The following is a 26,928-nucleotide window of genomic DNA, read 5'->3' as shown; positions in this document are numbered from 1 at the left end:
AAATAAAGGTAAGAGTTGTTTTCTTTTTTTGGTCAATAAATGCTGAAAAGTACAGACTTAATTAATTCATTACATTGTAAAGTATAATTGTTAATTTTTCTAGCATGATGATGATACCAAACACACAAGCTAATGCAATGTAATCATATTTGGAGAGAAAACCAAACACAAGCACTAACAGTCATGAAATGGCCTTCACAGAGTCCAGACTCAATATTATAGAGCAGGGATCAACAAACTTGTTTCTGGAGGTCCGGTGTCCTAAAGATTTTAACTCCAACCCAAATCTAACACATCTGAACAAGCTAATCAAAGTCTTACTTGGTATACTTGAAACACCCAGGCAGGTGTGTTGAGGCGAGTTGGAGCTAAACACTGCAGGGCACCGGACCTCCAGGAATGTGATTGGTGACCCCTGTTATAGAGCAATTACCAAATTAAGCTGGACAGAAAAATGAAAGATATACCAGCCTAAATCTGAAAAAGCCCTATAGCCAAGAAATGTAACATCAAATACTGTCTTTTGCTAGCTATATATATATATATATATATATATATATATATATATATATATATATATATATATATATATATATATATATATGAAACAATTATTGAATTGAACTGAGAGAGAGCAAGGGCTTTATTGGCAACAAATCAAGTAACTCAAACTAAATATCTAAGCGTGAATTTATTTTTCCTGAATTGATTTTTGGCGTCACTCTGCGGGAGCGAGCACGCACTGCCAGGTGAAACGTCATAACGTCATCAGCATTTTTTGCGGAAGAACTTATAGGCTACCTGTTTTTCACAGAGCGAAACCGAAAGCAGTCGTGTCGAGTGAACCGACGCCATTTCGGGATTCTAAAGATGTAAGAACAAAACAAAATCCTTTACATGTTACAGTAAGTTCGTTGTAAAGTTTCATAGCTTGAATATCATACAGACTAACTCTGATTTTTCACGTTACTGAAAATTGCCGGTAATGTTACAACTTCTCTTTCCGGAAAATAGCCAGAACGAATTTACCGGTATTTTCAAAAAGGACCTGTTCACACATACAACATTTTCCGGAAAGGTCTGTATGTGTGAAAGGGGCTATTGACTCTGTGAACAATGTACTTTGAATTAGGTAAAGTTGGTTTTATATTCACACATTCATTCACTTGTGACATGCTCCATTTATTGTTTACCATGGTACTTTGAATATTGGGTCTGAAATCACATGCAAGTATGACTTGAAAACATTAGCACTATTTATTTGACTGTAAACAATGTTGTTCTTTGATAATCATTGACTGCTTGTATGATTTCACCATTCAGGAGTTGCAAAAAAAAAAAAAAAAAAAAAAGTGAAATTATATTATTAGGGAAAAAGTCTGAATGTGTGACTATAAAACTAACTTTACCTCAATGTACTTTGATAGTCATTGGCCACTAATAATTTCTCTCTTTAGATTGTGTTGTTGAGAAAGTCTGAATAGGCAAATATAAAACCAACTTTACCTCTAGTCTATATTATAAGCAATGTTTACGGATTTCCATATATGCCTAACGTTATATGTAAAACTTACAGCATATACAGAGATAGTGTTTGTACAGTTTTTTTTGTTCTGTCTGTGACCCGAGTTCTGAGATGCTGAAACACTACAGTTTTAAATGGTGCACACATGTAAATTAAAACACACACCACATCAGACATACTTATGGCATATATTATATTATAATTTATATCTCAAATACTCCGCCAGAGATGGGTTGCGGATGGAAGGGAATCCGCTGTGTAAAAATGTGCTAGATAAGTTGGCGGTTCATTCCGCTGTGGCAACCCCGGATAAATAAAGTGACTAAGCCGACAAGAAATTGAATAAATCTCAAATATCGCAGCCTAAAGTATTGCAGTCTTATTTTGTGGCAAAGTATTTATAAATAATAAAAAAATAATATTTGTATTTAAAATCTTGAAGTGCTAAAGAAATTAGCACGTCATGTATGTTACAAAAAAAGTCTTAGTATTACAAATATTAAAGGGTGTATAATTCATGTATTTTTCTTTCCAAAAACAGGCTTAAAATCAAATCTCAAATGTGTCAGGAGGAAAATAAATGAAATGAGTGCATTTGAGGAGAGAGAGCAGAAAGCCTCTGTTGAGACTCAGAGAGCAGCATCTCCATTATCTAGCTGTGTGTCTTTGAAGAGTAACCAGTCCATCGGCGTCCGTCCTGATCTCAGTGATGGACCTGTGAACTCTGAGTCTGTGTGAGTATCATGTAGTAAATGGGTTTGACTAACCACTTGTAGAAAACACACACTTTCATCTCTCGGACACTTTAAGTAACACTTGCACCAATTTTTGCACATTTGCACCATGCAGTATTTTACAATCACTCCTTATCTAAAACAAACAAACAAACAAACAAACAAACAAACAAACGTGCATTTACAAAGGGTGCTTCACACTGGTGAGTGAGATTGACAAACCACCTGTAGAAACAATCTTCTCTCTATTAAAAAAATAAATTCAAAAAAACCCTCTCCCCTTCTTCCTCTAGCATTTAATTCTCCGAGCACTAACATTTTGTGTGTTTGTGCGCCTCTTCTTGTTACATTGCTGAATGTATAAAATGGATAGTTCAACTAAAAATAGAAATTCTGTCATTGTTTATTCATCCTCAGTTTGTTCCATACATTTCTTTGCTCTGCTAAACACATTCTTTATTGTAAAAAATGTAATTGACCAAACAGATCATGCCCTCCATTTAATGAGGGAAGCTTATGCTCAGCTGATCACATCTCTGTTTCCATCCACGACACATTTTGGATTATCACCTTAAAGTGAACCTAGTTTATGCCTTTTCAAGGTCTTTTGTGCCTCCAGTACGTGTCTGTAGTTTCTGTAAGTTTCAAATACACCCATCAGCTCAAAACACCCATCCGATTAATTATTATACCTTTCGGAATATTGAACATTTCTGCTCTGAACACAGTGTAGCTGATTTTGTTGTCTGTGCCTTTCATGCTAGTTCCCTCTGCCCACCGTTCCCACATGCCTTTCAAAGTGTGTCTCAATCTCCAGCTGTGTCAGATAAACAGTACAGTGACAGACATGAAGGTAGCAGATCCCACATAAAGCTCGTGAGAAATACTACAGTAAGAACTTTCCCAATGATTATTTGATGTATTTGTTGTGGAGTTAATTCAAGCCTTTCTGCAACTCTGAGTCACACAAAATGTATTTACAAAGCTCACTCACAGTGTGTGCATTTAACTTTTTTTTTAGCAAGAATAAAAGCAGTTTTTAATTTTTTTAAAAAACCATTTTTGGGACAAAATTATTATCCCCTTTAAGCTAGCTTTTCTTTTGTTAGTCTACAGAACAAACAATCATTATAGAACTTGCCTAATTATCCAACCTGCCTAGTTATCCTAATTAACCTAATTAAGCCTTCAAATGTCACTTTAAGCTGTATAGAAGTGTCATAAAAATATGAAGTAAAATATTATTTACTGTCATCATGGCAAAGATAAAATAAATCAGTTATTAGAAATGAGTTATTAAAACTATTATGATTAGAAATGTGCTGAAACAATCTTCCTTCCTTTAAACAGACATTGGGGAAAAAATGAACAAGGGCGCTAATAATTCGGGGGGGCTAATAATTCTGACTTCAACTGTATACCTTTACACTGCTCTGTATTTCACCAGAAAAAGAAGACGCTGCGTGTTAAATACGAGTAAACTTTAAAAAGTCACATGTACCTACAAATATTACTCTGGAAGACTGGGAATTAATTAAATATAGTCTTGCAGGCACTCCACTCAACACAATCACAGTGCACACGCTAGCAGAGCATTAAAGCATTGTACGCACAGCGCATGTGCAGAAGCAGCATTTGCCTTTCACATCAGCGGCATCTGCAGCGTGCACCTGAATCACAGCTGTTGCACAGTATATGTAAAAACAACAACAACACTTTTTAACTTTACCCGTGCAATGATTCAGTGGATTTTAATCTTTGAGCTGTTGCACACACAATACAGACGTATGGATACAAGATTTTATTTAACATAAATTTTTCTCAGTGTAGAAATGATTGCATGTAAGGTTGCGTGATAAAACGGTATCGGTATTTATTGATGGTACACCATTTTCAATATTGATTAAAAAAAAGTTTGTTATTAACAGGTATGATTTTATTAAAAAGTGGCTGGCAGAGCATGCGCAAATAAGCTTAGAGCAGGGATGTCCAAACTCTGTCCTGGAGGGCCGGTGTCCTTCAGATTTTAGCTCCAACTTGCCTCAACACACCTGCAAGGATGTTTCTAGAAAGCCTAGTAAGAGCTTGCTTAGCTAGCCCAGGTGTGTCTGATTGGGGTTGGAACTAACCTCTGCAGGACACCGGCCCTCCAGGACCGAGTTTAGACATGCCTGGCTTAGGTACACTGAAAGTTTGTTATTTCCAATAGAGGCACGTGACTTTTTCAGACGCACCAAGTTGAAAACCTTTCAGAATGACGTGAGCGCACTGCGATTCTCGTGACTAGAACTAACAAATCAGCTTCTCACTTTGGTAAATACACATAAGTAAAATTACCTCAGACAAACACAGAGCACCCAAACACTGCAGTGCTTTTTACTTTTCTCCTTAAATAAAACTTGTATCCGAGCTGCAGCAATGGTTTGTCTGTTTGTGTGTTTTTATATACCAATGTAACTGATTTATTTATTTTTTATTCTGTATCTTCAGTAGAAATGGACACAGATCTCCATTATCTAGCTGTGTGTCTTTGAAGAGTAACCAGTCCATTGGTGTCCGTCCTGATCTCAGTGATGGAGCTGTGAACTCTGACTCCGTGTGAGTGTCATGTATAGCTATCTGCTGTTGTGAAACTTGACATGATGTGACGTTTATTTAAAATGTTTGTAAGTAAATTTCTGTAAAGTGTAAAATGTACCTTAAAGACCTATTTGGACCTTGTTTAATGGTGATTAATTGTCACAGGATGGTAACAGGTGACACGTGAAATGTATATATGTATATACTTAGCTGGAGCTTGGCATCAAAATGGCTGAAAGCCATGTGTTTTACCTTTAAACTTAAATATATAACTAATCATGGGTAAATGAAAACAAAATTAAGTATCTAAAATTATGTATTTATTTAAGCAAGACTTGTAAAATAATTCTCTTTACATTTCTGTTGATAAATTATAATTTAATGGAAGATACATTACCAATTGTGAAACTTTTTTTCTCAGTAAATCCAGCAAGAAGAGAAAGAAAGCGGAATCTTTATTATCTAGCTGTGTGTCTTTGAAGAGTGACCAGTCCATTGGTGTCCGTCCTGATCTCAGTGATGGAGCTGTGAACTCTGACTCTGTGTGAGTATCATGCATCACTATATGCTGTTGTGAAACTTGACATGATGTGACATTTATGAAAATGTTTGTGAGTAAATTTCTGTAAAGTGTAAAATGTATCTTAAAGACCTATTTGTACCTTGTTTGATGGTGATTAATTGTCACAGTATGGTGACAGGTGACATGTGAAAAGTATATACAGTGGAAGTAAGAATTATTAGCCCACCTGAATTATTAGACCCCTTGTTTATTTTTTCCCTCATTTCTGTTAAATGGAGATCAGATTTTTTAAACACATTTCTAAACATAATAGTTTTAATAACTCATCTCTAATAACTGATTTATTTTATCTTTGTCATGATGACAGTAAATAATATTTTACTAGATATTTTCAAGACACTTCTATACAGCTTAAAGTGACATTGAAAGGCTTAACTAGGTTAATTAGGTTAACTAGGCAGGTTGGATAATTAGGCAAGTTATTACATAACAGTGGTTTGTTTTGTAAACAGTCAAGATAAAAATGTAGCTTAAAGGGGCTAATAATTTTGTCCCTAAAATGGTGTTGCAAAAATTAAAAAAACTGCTTTTGTTCTAGCCGAAATAAAACAAGTAAGACTTTCTCCAGAAGAAAAAATATTGTCAGATATAACGTGAAAATTTCCTTGCTCTGTTAAACATCATTTGGGAAATATTTAAAAAGAAGAAAAAAATTCAAAGGCGGCTAATAATTCTGACTGGTGCTTGGTATCAAAATGGCTGAAAGCCATGTGTTTTACCTTTAAAATTAAATATATAACTAATCATGGGTAAATGAAAACAAAATGAAGTATCTAAAATTATGTATTTATTTAAGCAAGACTTGTAAAATAATTCTCTTTACATTTCTGTTGATAAATTATAATTTAATGGAGAATACATTACCAATTGTGAAACTTTTTTTTCTCAGTAAATCCAGCAAGAAGAGAAAGAAAGCGGAATCTTTATTATCTAGCTGTGTGTCTTTGAAGAGTGACCAGTCCATTGGTGTCCGTCCTGATCTCAGTGATGGACCTGTGAACTCTGAGTCTGTGTGAGTATCATGCATCACTATATGCTGTTGTGAAACTTGACATGATGTGACATTTATGAAAATGTTTGTGAGTAAATTTCTGTAAAGTGTAAAATGTATCTTGAAAACCTATTTGGACCTTGTTTAATGGTGATTAATTGTCACAGGATGGTGACATGTGACACGTTAAATGTATATATGTATATACTTAGCTGGTGCTTCGCATCAAAATGGCTGAAAGCCATGTGTTTTACCTTTAAACTTAAATATATAACTAATCATGGGTAAATGAAAACAAAATGAAGTATCTAAAATTATGATTTATTTAAGCTACACTTGTAAAATAATTCTCTTTACATTTATGTTGATAAATTATAATTTAATGGAAGATACATTACCAATTGCAAAACTTTTTTTTTCTCAGTAAATCCAGCAAGAAGAGAAAGAAAGCGGAATCTTTGTTATCTAGCTGTGTGTCTTTGAAGAGTAACAAGTCCATTGGTATCCGTCCTGATCTCAGTGATGGACCTGTGAACTCTGACTCTGTGTGAGTATCATGTTTAACTCCATATTTCAGTCCCCAAAATTTCAGTCGCCTAGAATACAACAATGTGGAGTTGGACATTTAACAAAAATAATATAATTAATTAAACAAGAATATACAAAAATCTGTGCTGGTCAGTGATTTAAAAATTTGTATTACAACCAGGGGCAATTCACTTTAAAACAAATAATGTACATTTTACAGTAGTATTCTTTTTACATATTAACAAGTTAGTGAGTCTTCAAGAACCATCTGTTGATCAAAAGGGATATACAAATGTATGTATGCAGTGAATATGTACAATTTGAGATTAGTTGGTGTAATAAAGTTCAATGAATATGTAAAGTTTCTATTTTTATTTTATTATGAGTGGGGCAAAAGAGTAAGTGGAGTAAGTAAGATTTCGAAAGGGAAATCAGTCTGCTGGTTTTTGTCCTGGGGAGCCTGAAGTGCTTGCCGGAAGGCAGGAAAAGAAAACAGAGCAGGGTGAAAGGAATCTGTTAGAATAATGCATGCTCGTCGCAGACAGTGTTTCTTCTGGATGTCCTAATGGCCGAAAGTGGAGTCCCTGTGATTTGTTGTGCTGTTTTCACCACCCACTGCAGTGCCTTACATTTAGCAACAGAGCAGCTTCCATACCAGACTGTGACGCATTTGGTCAGGATGTTCTCTATTGTGCAGCAATAGAAGTTCACCAAGACGGCTGAGGACAGATGGTTCTACTTAAGTTTCCTTATGAAAAAGAGGCATTGGTGAGCTTTTTTGACCAGGCTGGAGGTGTTGGTGGTTCATGACAGGTCCTGTGAGATGTGGGTCCCCAGGAACTTGAAGGATGAGACGGGCTCAACGGCCATCCCATCTATGTGACTGGGATCATGTGAGCCTGTTCGTCTCTTTCTGAAGTCCACAATGAGCTCTTTGGTCCTGGTAGTTTTAAGGAGTAGATGAGTGGCCAGATGCTGTATCTCCTCCCTGTAGGCAGTCTGATCATTGTTGCTAATTAGACCAATCACCAGGGCCGGCGCTTCCATAGAGGCGACCTAGGCGGCCGCCTAGGCCGGCAGAATAGAGAGGGCGGCGTCCCCGAAACTACCCTCGCCACCCGCGCCCTCATCCGCGTCTAGGGTGGCAGAGTAGAGAGAGCGGCGTCCCTGAAACTACCCTCGCCACCCGCGCCCACAATTATATCCGTGTCTAGGGTGGCAGAATATAGACAGCGGCGTCCCCGAAGCTACCCTCGCCACCCACGCCTATGTTATATCCGCGTCTAGGGCAGCAGAATAGAGAGGGCGGCGTCCCCGAAACTACCCTCGCCACCCGCGCCCTCATCCGCGTCTAGGGTGACAGAGTAGAGAGAGCGGCGTCCCCGAAACTATCCTCGCCACCCGCGCCCACAATTATATCCGTTTCTAGGGTGGCAGAATATAGACAGCGGCGTCCCCGAAGCTACCCTCGCCACCCACGCCTATGTTATATCCGCGTCTAGGGCGGCAGAATAGAGAGGGCGGCGTCCCCTAAACTACCCTCGCCACCCACGCCTCAGTTATAGCCACGTCTAGGGCGGCAGGATAGACCCACCCCCCGGTTTCACTTTAGGTTTGAGGGCAGCGTGACCGTTCTTTGCCTAGAGCGGCAGTTCAGCTTGCTCCGGCCATGCCAATCACTGTGGTGTCATCTGCAAATTTGATGATGGTGTTGGATCCATTCATGGGCCTGCAGTCGTGAGTAAAAAAGGGAGTAGAGGAAGGGGCTCAGCACACAGCCCTGTGGTCCACCAGTGTTGAGTGTGACCTGTGTCTATAAAATTTCTGAACAGAGAATCATCTGGGTTCATTTTGACTAAAACCCACGGTACTGCCATGTACTTTGTTACTACTACCTGGGAATAAAGCTTTTTTCTTTTTCTTCAAGACATCCTCCTCATTTTTTCTTACAGCAGGGAATTCTTGATTTATCCACCTTATTAAGTGGTCATTTGCTAACTCGCAGACAAGCTATTCGCAAAATAAAGTGTACAAATGAACAAGAAGAGAGTCATTTTCTATTAAATTGTGCAGAAATTAGATAAACATTCTCTTTGTTTACATGTGTGTGCAGTTATGTGAGTAATTTAAATGTATAAATACACTGTTTGATCAATATTATGAACCTCCCCTTTCAGGCAGATTTGGTAAGACTCAGTCAATTGTCACAGAGTTGCTATGGTTATTACTAATGTTTATAATTTGTGTCCTTGTTCTTCCTGTGTCTTTAAACAGATCAAATTGTGTCTTATGTGTCCTACAGATCCTCCTCCTATCAAAAACACACCAGTCATTATAAAACAGAGGCATACATACAGATTGAGTCTCAACAACCAGTGAATGATGATCTTCAGAGAGTGAAAGAGCAGCACAAGTTCATCATGAAGAACAAGTACGAGAGCTTATTTGAGGGAGTGAAACTCCAGCAGAATCAAACCCTCCTGAACAGCATTTACACACAGCTGTACATCATAGAGGGAGAGAGTGAAGGAGTGAATGAAGAACATGAGGTGCTGCAGATGGAGAAGAGATACAAGACTCTCCAAGACACTCCAATCAACTGCAATGACATCTTTAACCCTTCAGCTGAAGCAGGAGATGAGGAGAAGAGCAGAGAGGAGAAAGAGCAGATCAAGACCGTTCTCACTAAAGGCATCGCTGGAATTGGAAAAACCGTCTCTGTGCAGAAGTTCATTCTGGACTGGGCCGAGGGAAAAGCCAATCAGGATGTAGATTTCATCTTTGTGCTTCCATTTCGAGAGCTGAACTTGATTAAAGATCATCAGTACAGTCTTCACACACTTCTGCTGGACTTTCATCCTGAACTTCAGCATCTGGACTCACAGATTTATGAGGAGTGTAAAGTCGTGTTCATCTTTGATGGTCTGGATGAAAGCAGAATCACACTGATGTTTTCAGACTGTCAGAAAGTTTCTGATGTGACTGAAGCTTCATCAGTGAGTGTGTTGATGTCAAACCTCATGAAAGGAGATCTGCTTCCCTCCGCTCTCATCTGGATCACCACCAGACCAGCAGCGGCCAATCAGATCCCCTCAAAACACATCAGCCTCGTGACGGAGATTCAGGGCTTCAATGACCCTCAGAAGGAGGAATATTTCAGGAAGAGAATCAGAGATGAAGATCAAGCCAGCAGAATCATCTCCCACATCAGAAGAGCAAGAAGCCTCCACATCATGTGCCACATACCCGTCTTCTGCTGGATCTCAGCCACTGTGCTTCAAACCATCCTGAAAGAAGATCTGAGAGCAGAAATCCCTCAAACTCTGACTGAGATGTACATCCACTTCCTGCTGATTCAGACACACATGAGGAAGCAGAAGTATGAAGAGAGAGATCCAGAGAAACTCCTGCAGTCCAACAGAGACGTGATTGTGAAACTTGCTGAACTGGCTTTCAATCAGCTGATGAAGGGCAATGTGATGTTCTACGAGGAGGACCTGATTGAGAGCGGGATAGACGTCGCTGACGCCTCAGTGTATTCTGGGATCTGCACTGAGATCTTCAGAGAGGAATCTGTGATTTATCAGAGGAAGGTTTACAGCTTTGTTCATCTGAGCTTTCAGGAGTGTTTTGCAGCACTGTATGTGTTTTACTGCTATTTACACAAGAAAACTGAGGTGATGAAGATGTTCCTGACAGGGAAACACAGAACTCAGAGTGAGAGTGTTTCTCTGGATGTGTTTCTGAAGGGAGCAATGAATAAAGCCTTAAAGAGTAAAACTGGACACCTGGATCTTTTTCTGCGATTTCTTCATGGTATCTTACTGGAGTCCAATCAGAGACTCTTACAGGATCTGCTGAAACACACAGAGAACGACCCAGAGATCATCAAGACAATAATCCAAAATCTCAAACGAGGTCAAAAAAACATCAGTCCTGAAAGATGGATGAATCTCTCACACTGCTTGATTGAAATGAAGGATAATTCTTTTGTTGAAAAAGTGCAATTGTTGTTAAATTCTGAAAAACAAAGTAAATGTCTTTCTCTTGCACAATGCTCAACTTTGGCAAACCTGATCCTGATGTCAGAAGAGGTATTGGATGTGCTAGACATTAAAAAGTACAACATGAAATCAAGCGAAGGCCGATTGAGACTACTGCCTGCTGTGAGGAACTGCAGAAGAGCTCTGTAAGTACAAATATTAACATGCACAGAAAAATCACTAGTGTAAAAATTAATGGCAGACCATCAGTCAATCTTCAACCAGAGGCCGAGAGCATAGATCTGATTTTGGGAAAGCCTGTTGTGAGCTGCTGTAGTGGCGGCTCCGATTCTGAAGGAATGGCTGGAGAATAAATCGGGGGAATGCCTGATAAGCGTAGTATTTCTTTGAGGTGTTACTGGGCGATTAGAATCATTGGTAAAGAGTGGGGAGAAAGGATTAGGGTCTTGGGATGTCCTAAGCTGTAGTAATGCTAGGAGGGTTTGGAAGGGGTGGGTGGGAGATGGTAGGTTGAAAATGTAAATAGAGTGGCCTTTGCGAATTTGGTCTGTTTTACTCTGTTTGACGAAGAATGAAATGGTTTCTTCATCAAGCAAAGTCAAATCAGAGATGGTAGGGTGGATGGTGGGGTTGAACTTGCATGTGGTTGTGATTTCTGAACATCTGAGGAAGCCAAAAAAAGGCTAGGGTAAACATAGCGTTGAGGGTGCGAGCTGTATTGATAGGTTGGTAAAGTTTGCGTAGTGTGTGGATGCATTTGGTGAGGATGCTGAGTGTGATGGGTAGTCTAGGATCGGGGGAGGGGGGTTTTCTGGATGCCTTTAATTAGGAGAGTGGTTTGTGAATTATATATGGCATCGGAGGAGGATTCATGAATTAATTTATGGAAGTATTGAATCCCGCTTCGGTAACTTCTGATGGTGCTGGATTTTATGTTTTTGGAGATATAGAGGTGGGATATGAAAGAGGTGATGGAGAGGAGGGAAAAGTCAAGAAAAATTGCTTTGTATGCTGTATGGAAGTGATTAATATGTGAGATATGACTGGGGGGTTCTGGGGGCTATGTTGGAGGTTTTGTAGAGGGTGATCTAAGGCAATATCATTTCCAAATAGGGAGGGACAAGTGTTGGATGGAGGTCCGCTCCTGGAGCCAACAGTTGACATTTTTGAGAGGATCTGGTTCCCCTTCGAATGGGGAACTTTAATGCTATAAGTGGATTTAATCCACGTATGGGGATTTTGTTCAAAAAGCCAATTGTCTGAAAGAGTATGTAAACGTATCCCCCAGCTCCGCGGCCGGACCGACTAGATGGGTGCTATGTAGAGGACAAGAGGGCCAACCCTTCAAAGCCTCTCATCCCCTTCTTCCCGGAGGTGCACAGTAGGCTCATGCAGCCCTGAATGGCACCTTTATCTGCCTGTGCTGCGTGTCACTCCACCCTTACCACTTTAACGGTGGAGCAGCCGGGGGGTATAAAACGATTCCTCAGGTCGAGTGCACCATTGCGGTCAATTTTTGTCCGCATGGCGCCTCTTCTTGGCGGGGTCCACCTCGTCTCCCGTCCAAAGAGTATAGGTTATCCGCCTCCCTTGGAGCCAGAGCTTACAAGTCTGAGCCAGGCTGCTTCCACCTTGCAAACTTTGGCCACCTACCAGTGCTACCAAGTGCAGGCGCTGGCCCAGCTGCATGAGGGTGGGATGACGCAAGCTTGCTTCAGGAGCTCTGCACCGCAAATGACTATGCTCTTCAGGCCACTAAGTCTGCTGCGTGTGTGTTGGGGAGGATGATGTCCACATTAGTAACTGCCCTGTTACTGCGCTGTGTAGCTGTGTAGCCCAGCTTGGAACGACCCCTCGTTCCCACAGGTCACAATGCCTCTAGGACAGGCGTTCAGTCATGTTGTTGTTTCAACAGATGTTTCCAGCACGGGCTGGGGGCTGTGTGTTGCGGGCATGCAGCTGCGAGCCCGTGGAAAGGAACCCAGTTGCATTGGCATATCAATCGCTCTGGCTAGAGCTCCCTCCACGAGGCGCGCCTACGCCCTGAAGTGGAGTCTATTCACTGAATGGTGCGTCTCTCACAGAGAAGACCCCCAAAATTGCCAGATCAGCGTTGTGCTTTCTTTTCTCCAAGAGAAGCTGGAGAGCAGGCTGTCGCCCTCCACACTCAAGGTTTACATGGCTGGCATCTCCGCTCATCCTGACGCCGTAGCTGGCAGCACCGTGGGAAGGCATAACCTCATCATCCGGTTCCTCAGAGGTGCTAGGTTAATTAATCCACCCCGCCCCCTTTTATACCCTCTTGGGATCTCGCCCTTGTTCTCACGAGCCTGCGTTCAGATCTATTCGAACCACATGACTCAGTATCTTTAAGATTTCTGTCCCTGAAGACAGCTCTGCCGGTCACGTTGTTATAGATTAAGAGGTTCGGGGACCTGGAGGCATTTTCGGTCAGTGGCTCGTGCTTGGAATTCGGGCTGGCTTACTCTCAGGTACTCTGGAATATGTGCCCAAGGTTTCTACCACACTGTTTAAAGACCAGGTAGTAAGTTTACCAGAGCCAGGGTGAGCCGTGTCCCCCAGGAGTGCGTGTGCACTCCACTCTGAGCATCGCATCCTCTTGGTTGCGTGCAAGCGGCACCTCTCTAACAGACATCTGTAAAGCTGCGGGCTGGGCGACACCTAATACATTTGCAAAAGTTTTACAATCTGCGAGTGGAGCCAGTTTCCTCAAGGGTATTAGGTAACCCTTGGTGATTGAGGAAACAACTCGGTTAAGGTGTTGTAGCACGCTTGCTGCGCCATTCTCTCGAACACGGAGATACATACTTTTACTCTGTCAGTAAAGTTTCCCACTTAGGTGAGCCATGCAGATTCCTCCAAGGCTCCCAGCACTGACTTAGTGGAGGAGTCATTCGCTGGCATATTACGTTGTAGATCTGCCCTCTGGTCAGCCCGCATTTGGGTATAGGTGCCCGCTATGCGTAATCCCCACTAGGCAATTCCATATGCTTATTCAGCCACAGTGCAGTCCCCCCTCACAGGCGGACCCGTGTCTTCCCTCTTCGCTAACCATCTTATTATATGCATACTCCCCCTTCTCAGGGCTAGTCTATACATTCTGTCATCATATCACCCCATTTGGGTAGCAGGTGACCTCCGCAGCATCCTCCCAATCGGGACTGCATGCTTTCCCAACGTACTTTCCCAACATATTTTTCCTAGAAATTATCTAGACGCTTGTGGCTCCTGAAAAATATATCTAAATTTGTAAATCTTCTTTGAAGTGGGATAAGTAAGGGCCAAGGATCACGTTGGAAGGCCGCGCAGGAGCCGCGCATGATGCAGGAGCGCTCATGCTATGCCCGGCTATCCTCTCATCGGAGGTGAACGTAAGGTGCAGTCATTATGGCGTTTTCCAGACATTTTCCTTTATGTGGATTAAATCCTCTTATAGCATTGAAGTTCACCATCCGAATGGGAACGCTCTGGTTACTGAAGTAACCCTCGTTCCCAGAGGAGGGGAAAGGAAATGCTATATTGCATCGCCATAATAATTGTTCCTTAGCTTGAGGTATCAGTCTCTTTAGCTTAAAAAGGTTTCCTCATCTTGCTTTCACCGTGCTTTTATGCTAAATTGATTGCAACAAGCATCAGGTGCGCAAGCTGATGCTGCCAATTCATTTAGCATTTTATTGGCCCGTTTACATACTCTTTCAGACGATTGGCTTTCTGAACAAAATCCTCATACATGGATTAAATCAACTTATAACATTTCCGTTTCTCTCCTCGGGGTTACTTTAGTAACCAGAGTGTTTCTTGCTGCATGGAAGACTTGGGGTGGTTTTAGTGCCAGAGCGTTATTTGGTGGAGGAAGGGGCATGGCTGAAAAAAGGGTGAATAAGGGGCATGAGGCAGAAACTGGTGTGGGAGTGGGTACGTGCTGGGTGGGGTTTGTGTTGGTGAGTACGTGGGGCGGGGGAGTGAGGAAGAGGGCAAGAAGGAATGATGAATAAGTTGGGAGTTTGCAGGTTGAAAAGGGATGGAACATGAAGCGGAGGGTTGGAGAGGAAAGGAAAGAGATTGAGGTTGGGAGAGAGCGGGAGGAATAGTGTTCGAAGGAAGGAAGTGGATAGCTGAAGTAGAGGGGAGATTAGGGCTGTTTGAAGAAATAGGAGAGGTAGGGTAGGGTTGAGGAAGATCAACCCCATTACTTCAGTATTGATTCATGCTGCCTGACTGCCTGTGGTTTCAACTAAGTCCAGTGCTGACATAATGGCTCTCACCTCTGCTCATGTTAAGATCGTAAGATCGGTGCGGTGTTTCACATTGCAGGTATTTATCCTCCACACATGTTAAGAGATGGAGTTGATCGACTTGATACGGGAATATGTCTTGACATAACCACACAGACTTTCACACAGAAGTGACTTAGTAAAGTGTGAAGTCATTTATCATTTTAATCGAGCAGCGCGAGCGAGTGGAGCACAGCGCATCAAAAAAACAGTATTAACAAAAGAAAAAGACATAACTGAAGACACTTAAATGCTTGTATTTATTGTATTTGCAGCAGCTCTGTGATGCTCATACAAAACTTTATGCATTAGGTTAAATTAGTCTCCGTGTTCAGTCAGTTACAACCATGGGTGAAACCCAGACAGGCAGTCAGGCAGCGTAACAGACAGAGGACCAAAGCGCATCAAATGATAGGTAATTAAAAGGAGAAAAAGAACAATAGAATAAATATATATTTACTTTTATATTAGCCACACATCTAATGCATGTATTTGCAGCAGTTACACGTCCACAACTTCACTACAACTACAGTCTCTTTTACTTCCATTGTTTCTGTTCAGCGGAGGAAACTCGACCAACCCCATGACCCCACAGCGACATTCCAAGATGGCTGTGCTGTATGTCTAAAATCTGTTGTAAAACATGTTGTTTTCTGCTAAATGGTTACATTAATTGAGTTTGTTCAATATATTTTCATTAAAGTGGATTTTCAATGTACAAACTGTACCTTCAAACAACATGAGCATTCATAGCAAATAAACAAATATAAATATCCTGCTCGCTTATAGCAAGTTTTTTCTTACACCCCCATGATTGGTGACGCACTCAACAGAAAGGGCTGCGATTGGCTCTAACCCACTGGCGCTCTTTACAGTTGAGTGACACTGATAAACGCCAGCGGCAATCACAGCTGATCCATGATAGACACTGTGAAGAAAACACTGCAGACAAGTGCTCGTGTCTGTATTCAGAAGTATCGCTGTAACAGCCGAGAGGCAAGACCAGGAAAAGTCAGGCCAGCAAGTCAAAAGAGCCACAGTGAGAGAGAGAGAGAGAGAGAGAGAGATAGAGATAGAGAGAGAAAGAGAGAGAAATGGAGTTTACTTCTCTCAATCACAGTGAAATAGGGGCTTCTGCTGTAAGTGTCAGAAAAAGACAGTCCAGCAAACACACACGCAGTGAAAGTTTTTAAGTATTTGGAGCATTGTAAATACTCGCACTTACCTCCCTCGCCATAGTAAGCTACGGCGACATAGCGCATATAAGATAAATGACGTCACTACACAATAACCGGTTATGATTATAACTGAACCGATACCGAATTGTCTGTGTCTGCATCGCGGTGCACCAAAGTAACAATTAATTTTGACACCACTAGAGACTACAAACATTTAGAATAAGCAATTCATATTTTCACATGCTATGTGTAAACAACTCACACAGCTTTATACATATACGAAAATGTCTTTGAATGCTTAGCTTGTCACATCATTTTATCAACATGCCTTTAACCAAAGTTCTACCTTTTTCAGATTGTCAGAATGTAATCTTGCAAATCAGCACTTTGAAGTTGTGTCTTCTGCTCTACAATCATCAAACTGCCCCCTGAGAGAGCTGGACCTGAGTCACAATGAGCTGCAGGATTCAGGAGTGAAGCTGATCTGTGCTGGACTGAAGAGTCCAAACTGTCAACTCAACATACTGAGGTTTGACTTTTTTTTCCTTTATCTATAAAATTTGGTAACCTAATTTATAAATGTTTCATAAGAATTGTTGAATAGGATTTCGGGGGAATTTTTAAAGATTTTGAGGATTGACTCTATAACTAAACAAATAACATTTCCAGTTCTTGATTGAATTGTTGACTCTGCTGCAAATATAAATATCTGAGATGAAATATACTAATGAAAACATTTAGTAATTTAAGCACAGTTGCAAGATTTTAAAGTTGCAGTAGGTGATCTGCCTAAATGCTAACCAGTTAGCATGATGTTTCAATTACAGTCCCTTCTATTATGTCCTAGACTGGGTTCATACATTTCATAATTTATATGCACTGGTTCAGCAAGAATCTGGAGGCATTACTTGCATTTGTTGCATCTTGTAGGGATTCCCACTGTGGTATCCTTTGCGGAGCTAGGCTCCCACATGGGATGTCCAGTGGTCCGTTTATCACTAGAGTAACATCTTGGGAAGCCAGTAAAATGGATCCTTAAATTTCAATTTATATCAAGTTTAAGTACAGGTTTTAGGTTTCACAGCACTACTTAACTAACAAGGAACTGTTGACAGAAAGATACTAAGTAAAAAAAATAATTAAAGTAGAAAGATATTGGAGTGTCAGATGTTTTCTAGTCTGGACCCATCTTAACCTGGAAGAGTTTATTTGATTCTGAGTATCTTTTATAAATTGTGTTTAGTTTTAAACCCAACTTATTGCTCCAGTCTCAGTACAGCTCAGTACAGTTACTGTTCTTGGTTCAGAGTGTGATTATCTTTGTCCCATTCCTGTAAATTGAATCCTGTTGACTTTTAGTCACACAATCTTCAACTTTTCTGCTTTTAACATGGTACATTTAGCTATGAATGTTATAATCTGAATGAAATTAATTTTATGAATGTTGAAAGGATCTTTATAGCCTTGACTTGTAGATTTGGATTTTATTTTATTTTATTTTATTTTTTTATTAAATTGCTTCTGGTCATGAGTGTCGGTTGAGTTGTTGATGCTTTGCTAAGCTCCTAAATGCTAAACAAGTACAACTCTTAACGTACTTTATCTTAAGACCAGATGGTAATGAGAGTACATAACAATTAAATATTATCTTCTTATCAGAAACCTGAGACAATGAATACAGCACTCTCAGATGCTATTGTATATCTATAGGGTGAGCTTGTAATTAATTATTTCCAATATGTTTAGATTGTCAGGCTGTAATCTCACTGATCAGTGCTGTGAAACTGTGGCTTCATCTCTACAATTATCCAACTGCCCTCTGAGAGAGCTGGACCTGAGTCACAATGATCTTCAGGGTTCAAGAGTGAAGCTGATCTGTGCTGGACTGAAGAGCCCAAACTGTCAACTCAACACACTGAGGTTTGAGAATTTTCTTCTACCTTTATTTGCCTTTAATACAATTAACATTTTTATTCCAGCTGAAAAAGCTCTGACGAAAGTTTGGTGTGAATTTATTTTCAATACCACAAATTATTTTAATAGCAGCAAAAGTGTAATACTTAGTTTATTAAATTCAGAATAAAGTGCAGTTAATTCTGCTAAGGCAACGCCTTTCCTAATAAAGTAAGAAATTTGAGGTAGGTGAATGAGTGATGCTTGACACGTTATAGGTCAATTAAAAATAAAAATAACTATTGCTACTAATAATCTGTCAGGCTTCTGAATATTATTTACATTGTCTGCGTTCAGCCAAACTGATTTACTGTAGTAAAAATGTGGATGATCTACATGACGGAGTTTTAAATCACCGTTGTTCCTACCAGGCAACCAATGAATATGATTTACCTGACATATAAAAGAGTTGTGTGGGCGTCATGGTGGCAAAGTGGGTAGCTCGATCACCTCACAGCAAGATGCCATTTCTGTATGGAGTTTGCATGTTTTCCCCATGTTGCTGTTGGATTCCTCCAGGTGCTCTGGTTTCTCCAACAGTTCAAACACATGCACTTTAGATGAATTGAATACACTAAATTGGCCGTAATTTATGTGTGTGAAAAAGTGTGTATGGGTGTTTCCCAGTGTTGGGTTGCGGCTGGAAGGGCATCCACTGCGTAAAACATGTGCTGGATAAGTTGACAATTCAATCTGCTGTGGAGACCCCTTAATAAATAAAGGGATTTACCAGAAAAAAAATGAATGAATAAAAGAGTTGTGTTCTGTTTTTTTTTTTGTTTTCTTTTTTTTCAGGTTGCATTCTTAGGTGCTCAGTCTGTCCACATGTAATAACATGTTTTAAAGGGATTGTATTAACAGATGTAAAAACTCAAATAACCAACATAGGAGAATTGCATTGGTTAGGTTATGAGTTTTAATGAATTTTGAATTTATTATTAATTGTCTAGCTCTATTCAGTAATATGCCTACTTGCCAACCCTCAACATGAAATGTAATAATAAAATAGCATACAAAACTATACAATGATGTGGTAATGGAAGTTGCAGTTTCTCTCTATCTGTATTCTAAACTACCTTATCTCTGTTTTCTGATGCTAATCTGAGTTCTGATATTGTAACGCCGGGGAGTAACACCACAACAGAAGGTAGGATCCAATATGCAGGTTTATTCACAGTCAGGCAAGCAGTGGTCAATATGGGAGCAAACAGGTGTGTGAAGACAATCCAGAAACGTAGTCAATTTAACAAGCAAGAGGTCAAAAGGCAGGCAGCAGACAAGGATAACTAAATAAACAAGGCTAGGTTCAAAACACAGGAAAACAAGACAAGGAAACCACGTTGTAATGCTACTTTACAGTGAACAAGACTCAGCAACGTATGTGGAAAAGAGGGGTTTAAATTGTCCAAATAATCATTGTGTGGGTGGTTACAGCTGTGAGAGTTCAGTCTATGACAAGGTTCAGGTGGTGAATGCAATCAAGTTAGGTGAATGAGCGTGGGTGTCAGGGAGAAGTGCATGTATGAAAATGTAGTCCAGGAAAAGTGTAGTTCTAAGTGTGTGTGTGTTTACCAGCGACATCTGGTGGTTGTTCGCTGGTGAACATGACAGATATTAATCATGCAGAATGTTTACAAATACAAGCGCAGCCGTTTAAAGCTCATTTGTGGTGAATGATGTCAGAATTTACCGGTATTTTGGAATGGATGTGTGAATGCTCTTTTCCGGAAAATTTCCGTATCGTCCTCCCCTGTGTGAACAGCACTTTTTTGAATATACCGGTAAAGTCGTTCCGGAAATTTTCCAGATATTTACCGGTATCACTGTGTGAAAGGGGCTTGTATTGTTAGTGCAAAACACATTCAAATGTAAGCAACAGGCTGCAACTTTTTGAACAAGGAAAGAAACAAAAAGTTTAATATTATTATTTTTGAACTAAAAACAATAGAAACAATATTTTAGAACTAAAACCTCTATCACCTTTCCCAATACAGAAGTACACACTCTGCTTTATTTTGTCTGGGGGAAATCTATCAGTTTTCAATATCACAATGCCTTTGTATCTATCTCGATGTTCCCAAGCAACTGATGGTCATAAACGTTTTACAGATGTGATGTTGTATTGCAGGGAAAGTGAAACAGAATTAACATTACTGGTAAACTGTGTTATACAGTATAAATCTGATAATCTGACATAACTCACACTGGCTAATGAACACAAATGTACAGCACACACACAAATCAAATTGTTTTCATGTACTTAGTATTTTGTTACTAAATTAATATTTAATTTTTATATGTTTTTAATTAAGTGGCTTGTAATTAACCAACATTGGTTATTTTAGTCAAAGTGTAAAAACTAAATTTCAATTGTAAAATATTTAATTAATTATCAAATCACTCACGGCAGCCCTTTCCAGTTGTAACTGAAAATGCACAGTAAACGTCCATATGTTCATTTGGCTCCTCTGTTTTTTTTAATATTTAATGGTCAATTGTATTGAATACGGTAACAGATCAAATGAAATGGTGATTCTTCAATGTTTACTATACATGTGTTGCTATTATTACTTCTGGCAAAATGTATAAACATATATTTATATCAAATTCATGGAACAATGCATACAGTTCTCCCAAACATCATAGTCTGTCTATGCACCACGTTTGCAATGAATTCTTTCTCATGACTTTCTTTAGACTGGCAAAATGCAACCTCACTGATGAGTGCTGTGAAACTGTGGCTTCATCTCTACAATCATTAAACTGTGTCCTGAGAGAGCTGGACCTAAACAGCAATTCTCTGCAGGATTCAGGAGTGAAGCTGATTTTTACCGCAATAAAGAGTGAGAACTGCCAGCTCAACACACTGAGGTTTGACATGTTTCTTCTACCTTTAACTGGTTACTCAAGTTAATGAAAGTTTAGTGGCCGTGGCAAAGCTTTTACATGCCCAAACATTTATGTTTGTTTGTTTTTTTTTATTTTTTTTATCTCAAATGTTGTTTATCTAAATAGTTTATAATGAATTATTTTTCAATATCCTGTTTAGAATGTCAGACTGTAATCTCACTGATCAGTGCTGTGAAACTGTGGCTTCAGCTCTACAATCATCAAACTGCCCCCTGAGTGAGCTGGACCTGAGTAATAATGAGCTGCAGGATTCAGGAGTGAAGCTGATCTGTGCTGGATTAAAGAGCCCAAACTGTCAACTCAATATACTGAGGTATTTCATGTCCTTTATTAATTGCCACTGTATTGTGTGTATCTGTTAGACCCAATCCCAATTCTACCCCTTACCTCTTCCCCTTACCCCTGGCCCTCTTTTCACTTGAAAGGGTAGGAGTGTCCCAATTCTCTTTAGCATAATGGCATAGAACTAAGTGGAAGGGCTAGACACCCCTTGAAACTGATATTTTTCAGCACCACACTCAAAACCAGAGGGGATATAAAGATTTCCCAGAATACACCATCTACAACGGTAGTAGCTGCACCTGGAAGAAGGGAGATCCACAAATTATTATTTTTTTCTCATTATTATGAATTTTTACAACAAACAAGCATATGTTTTGATACATTCATAAAGGCATTCGTGTTTTCTCGCCATGCTTTTTGAAAAGAAAACAGTAAAATAAGAAAATTTAAACAATTTGGCTATCTATAGTCCTCAATAATAACTCTTGTATAGCAGTCCCACAACATACTATTACTCAATGACACTTGAATAACCTTTTAGAAAAGTCTAGTGGCTGGGAATGAGATTTTTAGTGTCTGGTATATGTAGATGAAGACTTGAAGGGAAAGGGGATTGGAATTTTGGGACTTCCTTAAACATATAAAGGCTAGGAATGTTTGGAAGGGATGTGTGAGGGAGGAGGGATTATAAATGTAAATGAAATGTCCTTTGCGTGATTGATCTGTTTTGCTTTGTTTGATAAGGAAAGTATTTTTTTTCATTATTCAGATTTTTTTAGCCCTCAGATTGCAGGTCACCAGATATTGTTGTATTCTCAGACAGTACACACAAATTAAAAGCTAAATAATTTAGCTTTCATGTGACATACATCTCAGTTTCTAAAACTGGACACTTTTGACTGATTTTGTGATCTAAACAAGATCTTATATTTAAAATAAAACACACTAACATGAGCTCTTACTGTTGCTGTAGATTATCTTACTGTTTGGTGTCAGAGGAAGGTTGTGCAGCTCTGGCTTCAGCTCTGAGCTCAAACCCGTCACACCTGAGAGAGCTGGATCTGAGCTACAATCACCCAGGAGAAGCAGGACTCAAACTGCTCTCTGATCAGCTCAAACACCTCCACAAACTCAAGTAAGTTAAACAGAAACGATCATCCTGTGATCTTCATATTGGCTAACACTTTATATGAAAATGGTGTCATTAAAACTGTCATTAAAACTTTATAACCATGACGTATAACATATGATGAATATGAATCACGTTACAAAATCCATCATAACCTGTCAAGGTCTTTGAAACATTTTACAATATGTTCCATTAGTAGTGGACACTTGGGTAATGTAATCGATAAGTGGAAATTATTCAACACATCTAATGAATAGAATGGTCTTTTTGCACAGCTAGAGTTGTTCAAGCATAAAACGAGATGAAAGAAAGTTTAAATGCAAGCACAGTCAGGTGCAGTAGGCGAGAGCAGAAACTTTTTGTTAAATGGTTGTGATTTGCTTTGTTTATTAGTCATTCGATGATCTCAGCATTACGTTCAGAGCATTAACAAAAGCACCTTCATGCTGCGTTCACACCAGACGCTGATGAAGTGTCAAGCACGAGTGATTTACATGTTGTCAGTGCAAAGATGCGAATAGACATCCTGCAGCACGGTAAGCGCGAAAGAGGCGGCGAGAGTGACGCGATTTGTGCGACTGAAGCGGCTCGTGTTGAGATTTTAGCACGATTGACACACTTATCACGCGAATTGCTCGAGTTGGAAAATCTGAAGCAGGGTGCACCTCTTAATGTATCTAGTGGACTCACACATGGTGTCAAATAAATATTTGCTGTTTTTCAGCCTTTATAAAGCAAATAATCACAGCTATTCTCTAAATAAAATCCATGTTAGCCATTTAGCTACAACGCTACAGTCACCGGGCAGACAGAAACCCTACCCATCACACGAATCCACATGTAACATGAAATTGAACCGCGAATGAAGCAAGGAAACTCCAAATGTTCACGCGTCTGTTTATCTGCAAATAGCGAGATTTATCCACATGTGCCACATCTGGTGTGAGCACAGCATTACTCTTTTCAACCAGTATTATGTCTGAATTACAGACAAATTGTCATTGTACAAGTACTGGGAAAACTGTTTGGTTCAGATATGTATATATATAAAAAAATAAATAAAAGTTTATGGTAAATATTAAAATCACAGTTTAAAAGAGCTAAAAAAAAAAAAAAAAGCTATTTAAATTTGATGATCCTAAACAAGTTTGTAGCAATGACATTGTTAGGCCAACAGATGGCGACAACCAACCATCAAAAATGTTTCAGTGAATAGTTATTCAAAAACTATTCAATTACAAAGCATTAAGATTTTAGGAGTAAGTTATTAAATCAATAAATGAAAATGAGATTTGAATATTTAAATGTTTTTGTTTAGAAGATTATAATGTTAGATGTAGGCATGTTTCAGCAACAGTAGCAAAGGCTGAGTCCTCCGAGGATGAAATCCCAAAACTGCACCAGGACAGATTAGTCATTTACACAGGTTGTTTCTCCGCATCTGATCTACTGTGATGCATTCATAACAAAGTCAAGTCATCTTTTGTGCATTTTCCTTGGTTGAGGTGTCTTGCTGTCGAAGAGTGGATGACACCCAACACCAATTCTGTCACTTTAATCCATGAATATGACATTAATAATATAGATTTGTTTACAGGTTTTTGATCAGATTGATATGATATAATTGTTAGCGTGAACAGTTGATATACTGTAAATGTGTCATAAACTAAACATCTTTTAATTTAGGGTGGAAATCTAAGCATTTGAATGATAAAACTCACTCTCTCTCTTATAGTCAAGATCAGTCGCCTGAGATACAAGGAGACAAATACTAGCTTACACACACACAGGCACAAATGCGCACACACACTAAAAACGAACACACTGAAGCTTCTCATCTTATGGAGAGACGAACTTCTGTTTCTTCAATAGATCAGTAAAGTGTGTGTGTTTTTTTTTTTTTTCTAGTGTGGATCATGGAGGAGAATTCAGGACTGTATCAACACTACACAAATGTAAGTCTCTCTCTCTCTCTCTCTCTCTCTCTCTCTCTCTCTCTCACTCTCACACACACACACACACACACACACACACACACACACACTTCTGTAGAGTTTACAGTTTAGTTCTTGTAAATGTTGTAATGTGTGTGTTCTTGTGTTCAGACGCCTGTGAACTCACACTGGATCCAAACACAGCACACACACGCCTCGCTCTGTCTGAGGAGAACAGAAAGGCGACGCGTGTGAAGGAGAGTCAGTCTTATCCTCGTCATCCAGACAGATTTGATAAGTTTCATCAGGTTATGAGTAAAGAGAGTCTGACTGGACGCTGTTACTGGGAGACTCAATGGAGCGGATATGCTGAAATATCAGTTTGTTATAAAGGAATCAAGAGGAAAGGACGGAGTGACTGTCGGTTTGGATGTAATGATCAGTCCTGGAGACTTGATTGCTCTGATCACTCATTCTCTGTCTGTCACAATAATGAACTCACACACATCTCAGCTCGTCCAGACTCCAGCAGGACAGTAGGAGTGTTTGTGGACGAGTCGAGCGGCTCTCTGTCCTTCTACAGTGTCTCTGATAAACTCACACACTTACACACATTCAACACCACATTCACCGACACACTCCACGCTGGATTTAGACTTGGTTATAAATCTTCAGTGTCTCTGTGTCGCATTAAATAACACACACAAACACATTTATTTTCTTGTGTTTTCTGTGATCTGTGTATTAAACACTGCTGCTTGTGACAAATTCACTTCCTGTTTCCTGTTTTTACACTGCATTTCCTGTTTTAATTGTTAGAGAGAAATGTCTGAACTCTTAATGATTACTATTGGGAAAATACTTGAAATCATTTTAGTAATAAATATTTTGAAGTTGACACGTCAAAATCATACATGACTGGAATTATTTGTTATTATCATTATTATTAGTAGTAATATTGTATTTTTTTCACAACATATTATATATATATATTCAGCAGTACACACACACACACACACACACACACACGCACACACGCACACACACACATACACACACACACACACACACACACACAAATAGAAAAATAAGAGGAAGTTTGACAATTCTCAGATTATTTAGATTATTAATATACGGCTGTCGACCAACATTATATCTGATAGTTGATGTGATTATTCAGTTTTATTATTATTTCATGTTAAAGACTTTTATGTTTATGTTCATGCACTCAACACCGTATTAAAGTCTGTTCAGAAAACTGTCTTGTCATCATTTGCTGTCATTTCATTTCTAAATGTGTTTTCAGTGTCTGAAAGATCATTTTCCCTCTTTTTTTTTAATGATTTTTACTTCATTATAGGAGAGTTGATCAAGGTGACTCAGTTGTTAGCACTGTCACCTCACAGCAAGAAGGTCACTGGTTCGAGCCTCGGCTGGGTCAGTTGGCATTTCGTGTGGAGTTTGCTTGTTGCACTTTGTGGTTCTCAATTCTGGTCCTCGGGCCCCCCTGTCATGCACATTTTGTATGTCTCTCTCTTGTTTTTTTTGTGACACCCAAGGATCAGTTCACAAACATCTCTGTTAAAGAGGTAATTATCTGGGGCCTCATGTATTAATGCTACGTACACACAAAAACTTTTGTATACGCCAGGTTTCACGCTCTCATTTGGATTTACTAATGGAAATTATGTTAAATTGTACACTACAAAGTATCACACCAACACGTGAAAAACATTGCTATGTGTTTATAACTGATAAAATGTGTGTGTGTGTGTGTATATATGTACATTTATATGTGTATTTATATATATACTCACATACAATGCAATTACACATACTTTGGATGAGAGAGAGCTTTGTGCTGTGTGTGTGTCACTTGCTTGGTGCTTGTGTGTGTGTGTTTGTATTATAGGCTGTCTGGACTATAGCTGGGTGGTTTTGGTTTTGTTCTCCCCACCGTCTGTTAGTGGGAATGGGCGTGGCGGGCAGCAACAACAAATGCTGAATATAATCTGGGGTCCGTTCTTCGTACGTGGATTACTCAGTTAGCTGGATTTGGATATTGACGATTTGACACGATCCAGGATCGTGTTTGTTCTTCAAAGCTGATCCGAGAGTTGTTGTCATAACAACAGTTCTGCTAGCTCAAATTCATATAATAAGGTTTAATTTATTTAAACATTATTAGATCGGTTCAGTTCAAGCAAAGATAATAGAGAAAGTATGTTCTGAATTCTGATATTTTCTTACAGTAGTAGTTATATACACTTGGGAAAATGGTACATATTTTTTTTAACTATAT

General features: G+C 39.4%; 1 protein-coding gene across 14 annotated transcripts; it reads left to right on the top strand.

The window, feature by feature from the left end:
- Positions 1 to 759: 759 nt before the first annotated feature.
- LOC110439307 (NACHT, LRR and PYD domains-containing protein 3-like) lies at positions 760 to 25,886 on the top strand. 14 transcript variants are annotated; one of them, XM_073945130.1, is made up of 14 exons: positions 760 to 872; positions 2,067 to 2,259; positions 4,753 to 4,857; positions 5,261 to 5,383; positions 6,312 to 6,434; positions 6,838 to 6,960; positions 9,244 to 11,130; positions 16,774 to 16,947; positions 18,165 to 18,338; positions 21,069 to 21,242; positions 21,421 to 21,594; positions 22,537 to 22,698; positions 24,601 to 24,647; positions 24,798 to 25,886. In XM_073945130.1, the coding sequence occupies exons 2-14, from the start codon at positions 2,111 to 2,113 to the stop codon at positions 25,322 to 25,324; spliced, it is 3,942 nt and encodes a 1,313-aa protein (XP_073801231.1). In that variant the 5' UTR covers positions 760 to 872; positions 2,067 to 2,110; the 3' UTR covers positions 25,325 to 25,886. The 14 variants fall into 14 exon arrangements, 9 of the variants coding, with proteins under 9 accessions (XP_073801231.1, XP_073801229.1, XP_073801228.1 ...); XM_073945128.1 differs by having other exon boundaries at positions 768 to 905; positions 4,750 to 4,857; XR_012401276.1 differs by having other exon boundaries at positions 771 to 872; positions 21,471 to 21,594.
- The last annotated feature ends 1,042 nt before the right edge of the window (positions 25,887 to 26,928 follow it).

The sequence above is a fragment of the Danio rerio genome, chromosome 3 (assembly GCF_049306965.1).
Source record: "Danio rerio strain Tuebingen ecotype United States chromosome 3, GRCz12tu, whole genome shotgun sequence".
Taxonomy (NCBI): domain Eukaryota; kingdom Metazoa; phylum Chordata; class Actinopteri; order Cypriniformes; family Danionidae; genus Danio; species Danio rerio.
The sequence above is the reverse complement of the archived record's forward strand: the minus strand, read 5'-3'. Positions and strand labels throughout refer to the sequence as shown.

Excerpts from the sequence above, each read along its gene's own strand:
- LOC110439307 (XM_073945128.1), top strand. The coding sequence starts at position 2,111 with ATGAGTGCATTTGAGGAGAGAGAGCAGAAAGCCTCTGTTGAGACTCAG. Across the intron at positions 6,961-9,243 it reads CCTGTGAACTCTGACTCTGT|ATCCTCCTCCTATCAAAAAC; the intron begins GTGAGTATCATG and ends TGTGTCCTACAG. Across the intron at positions 21,243-21,420 it reads TGCCAGCTCAACACACTGAG|AATGTCAGACTGTAATCTCA; the intron begins GTTTGACATGTT and ends TATCCTGTTTAG.